Here is a 2,036-nt window from a genome sequence, read left to right as displayed (position 1 = left end):
TTTCCCTAATTTCTAGTCCTAATTCTAACGCTAAATTGTCCCTGGAAATATTTCCATTTAGGGATGTGGGGGTCTCAGGTGACGGTGGTGCGAAGGAGGGTTTGCGCGAAGAGGGAGTGCGGGAAATCCACTGTGCGCCGCCGGGACTGAAGGAGCCCGGGCTGTGCCGCAGGTTCCCTTTTCTTTAGCAGCTTTCAGGATTGATTGGAAACCGCTCCGTAGACAGGGATTCCAATGTCATCTTCAATTAACAAGGAACAATTAGCGCAGTGATTACCCTGGCTCCAAGGTCTACGCATCAGAGGAGATGAAACAGCCTGGCACAGCTACCCAGTTCCCAGCCCCAGCCTGCTTCACAGGCAGCCCCAGAGGAGGTGCCGGGGGAGGGATGGAGGGGGACGGGGGGGGACTGCTTATGAATCTCGATGGCGGCGTGTTGAACTTGAGCGGAGGGGAGAGGGCTCCGGGCCGAAATGGGTGCACTTTCCTCTACCTGCATTTGTTAGAAGGAAAGGCCCTGACCCCGCTCCTGCCACCCCGGAGGCTCGCAGCGGTCCGTCGTTGCGTAGCCCGGAGTCCTGGGGCCGGGGTCCCCTGCTCGGAGCCCCCTGCTCCCTGCCCCGGCTGGAGCGACTCCTCACTGCACAGGGCAACACTTTGCACCGCTCTTGCTTCCCACATCCTTCTTGCCTCTTACCCTTCCATGGAGAGCTCAAGTTCAGCTAAAATAAGTTTTGGAGTCGGTAACTTGTTATTTGGGATTTACCCTTACAGCTTTCTTTTCCATCTAACGAGACGCCGTTTGAACTTCTTGATCATATCTGAAACTTCGTTACCTCTTCCCCCTAACGCTGTGTGTTTAGGCACAGTTTGGGTACTTAAGTGACTGGAGTTAGGGAAGAAACTTAATACGAGGCAACATTTGTTCCTTTCCTACCGTTGAGAGGGCTGAAACCATTCTCCTTAATTACATTTGTTAGGATTTAGTTACAAAGAACAACATTCGTTCGCTGGCCTCTTGTACAGTTTGATCATTTATGTGCCAGTAAAACGGGATTATTTAGCCTGAATAATTAATTACTATAAACTGAATATCTATATCGAGTTATGTACATATTGCTTTGGTATTGTAGGAGCCATATACTATAACTTTTATTCTGGGGATTTTTTTTTCTGATCCGTTTGGTTACTTCTAATTTGAGGTCTAACTGGTGAAGTGCTTTTTATTAATAAAATACAAACAATGATAGCAATCTCTGAGGTTCTTATAGAGAAAAAACGCTGTGGTTTTGGGGTTGGGATCTTTTTTTTCCTTTTTCTTCTCTTTTTTTTTTTTGTTTTTTTTTGTCTTTACCCTGGGAAGTGGCTAAGTTTGGGTGTTTGACATTAATGGGCAAAGACAGCCTTTGAGGAGGGCTGCTGTTAGCTCTCCTGCAAACGCTGCAGCCTTCAGAGGGCTGTTTGTTTGATTTTCCAATGATTAAGCAAGATTTGGCCTGCCCGCGCTACCCACGTACTGCCTGACAGAGCGCTCTTCGCGGCGGAGTGAGGGGAGCTCGGCGTGTGTTCCCCACCTGAGTTGTAGCTGACGATGTCCACTCCTAGAGCAGGGCTCTTTCGCTTTCTGGGCCTCCCCTTCTGGACGGTGCCGGTGCCGTTGAAGTAAGGCAGGGCCAGACCTCCGCTCTTGGCAGCCAGCTCGGTGTAGCTCAGCTGAGGTGGATACTCTCCTTGCAAAAGGGACTCGAAGTGGGCCCTGCAGTAAACCAGGTTGTCCTTCATGCCAAAGTGATCGCCCGTGGTCAGAGTCTTGTTGCAGGTGGTGCAGGTGAAGCAGCTCAGGTGATAAACCGACTCCCTGGCTCTCATAACCATTTCAGAGGCTGAGATCCCAAGGTGGCAGCGGGCACATCTCTGCACGGAGAACCTTCTGAAGGAAACAGAAACGTGGGCATCAACGGGAAAGGTAAAGGCAGACCTTGCCCCAGTTCCGCCCGCCTTCCCTGCCGGCCACGGGAGCTCGGCGGGGAGCCCAG

The 2,036-nt window shown here is 51.0% G+C and overlaps 1 protein-coding gene across 4 annotated transcripts in view; it reads right to left on the bottom strand.

Moving 5' to 3' along the window:
• The window catches only part of LHX9 (LIM homeobox 9), a 14,984-nt gene that overhangs the window by 9,787 nt on the left and 3,161 nt on the right, over positions 1-2,036 (bottom strand). For all 4 annotated transcript variants that reach the window (XM_010191037.1, XM_010191034.1, XM_010191035.1 and 1 more), the window contains one exon: positions 1,575-1,930. In XM_010191037.1, the coding sequence (XP_010189339.1) occupies positions 1,575-1,930 (356 nt within the window). The remainder of the gene's footprint in view (positions 1-1,574; positions 1,931-2,036) is intronic.

The sequence above is a fragment of the Mesitornis unicolor genome, unplaced genomic scaffold, assembly GCF_000695765.1.
Source record: "Mesitornis unicolor isolate BGI_N332 unplaced genomic scaffold, ASM69576v1 scaffold29538, whole genome shotgun sequence".
Classification (NCBI taxonomy): domain Eukaryota; kingdom Metazoa; phylum Chordata; class Aves; order Mesitornithiformes; family Mesitornithidae; genus Mesitornis; species Mesitornis unicolor.
The sequence above is the reverse complement of the archived record's forward strand: the minus strand, read 5'-3'. Positions and strand labels throughout refer to the sequence as shown.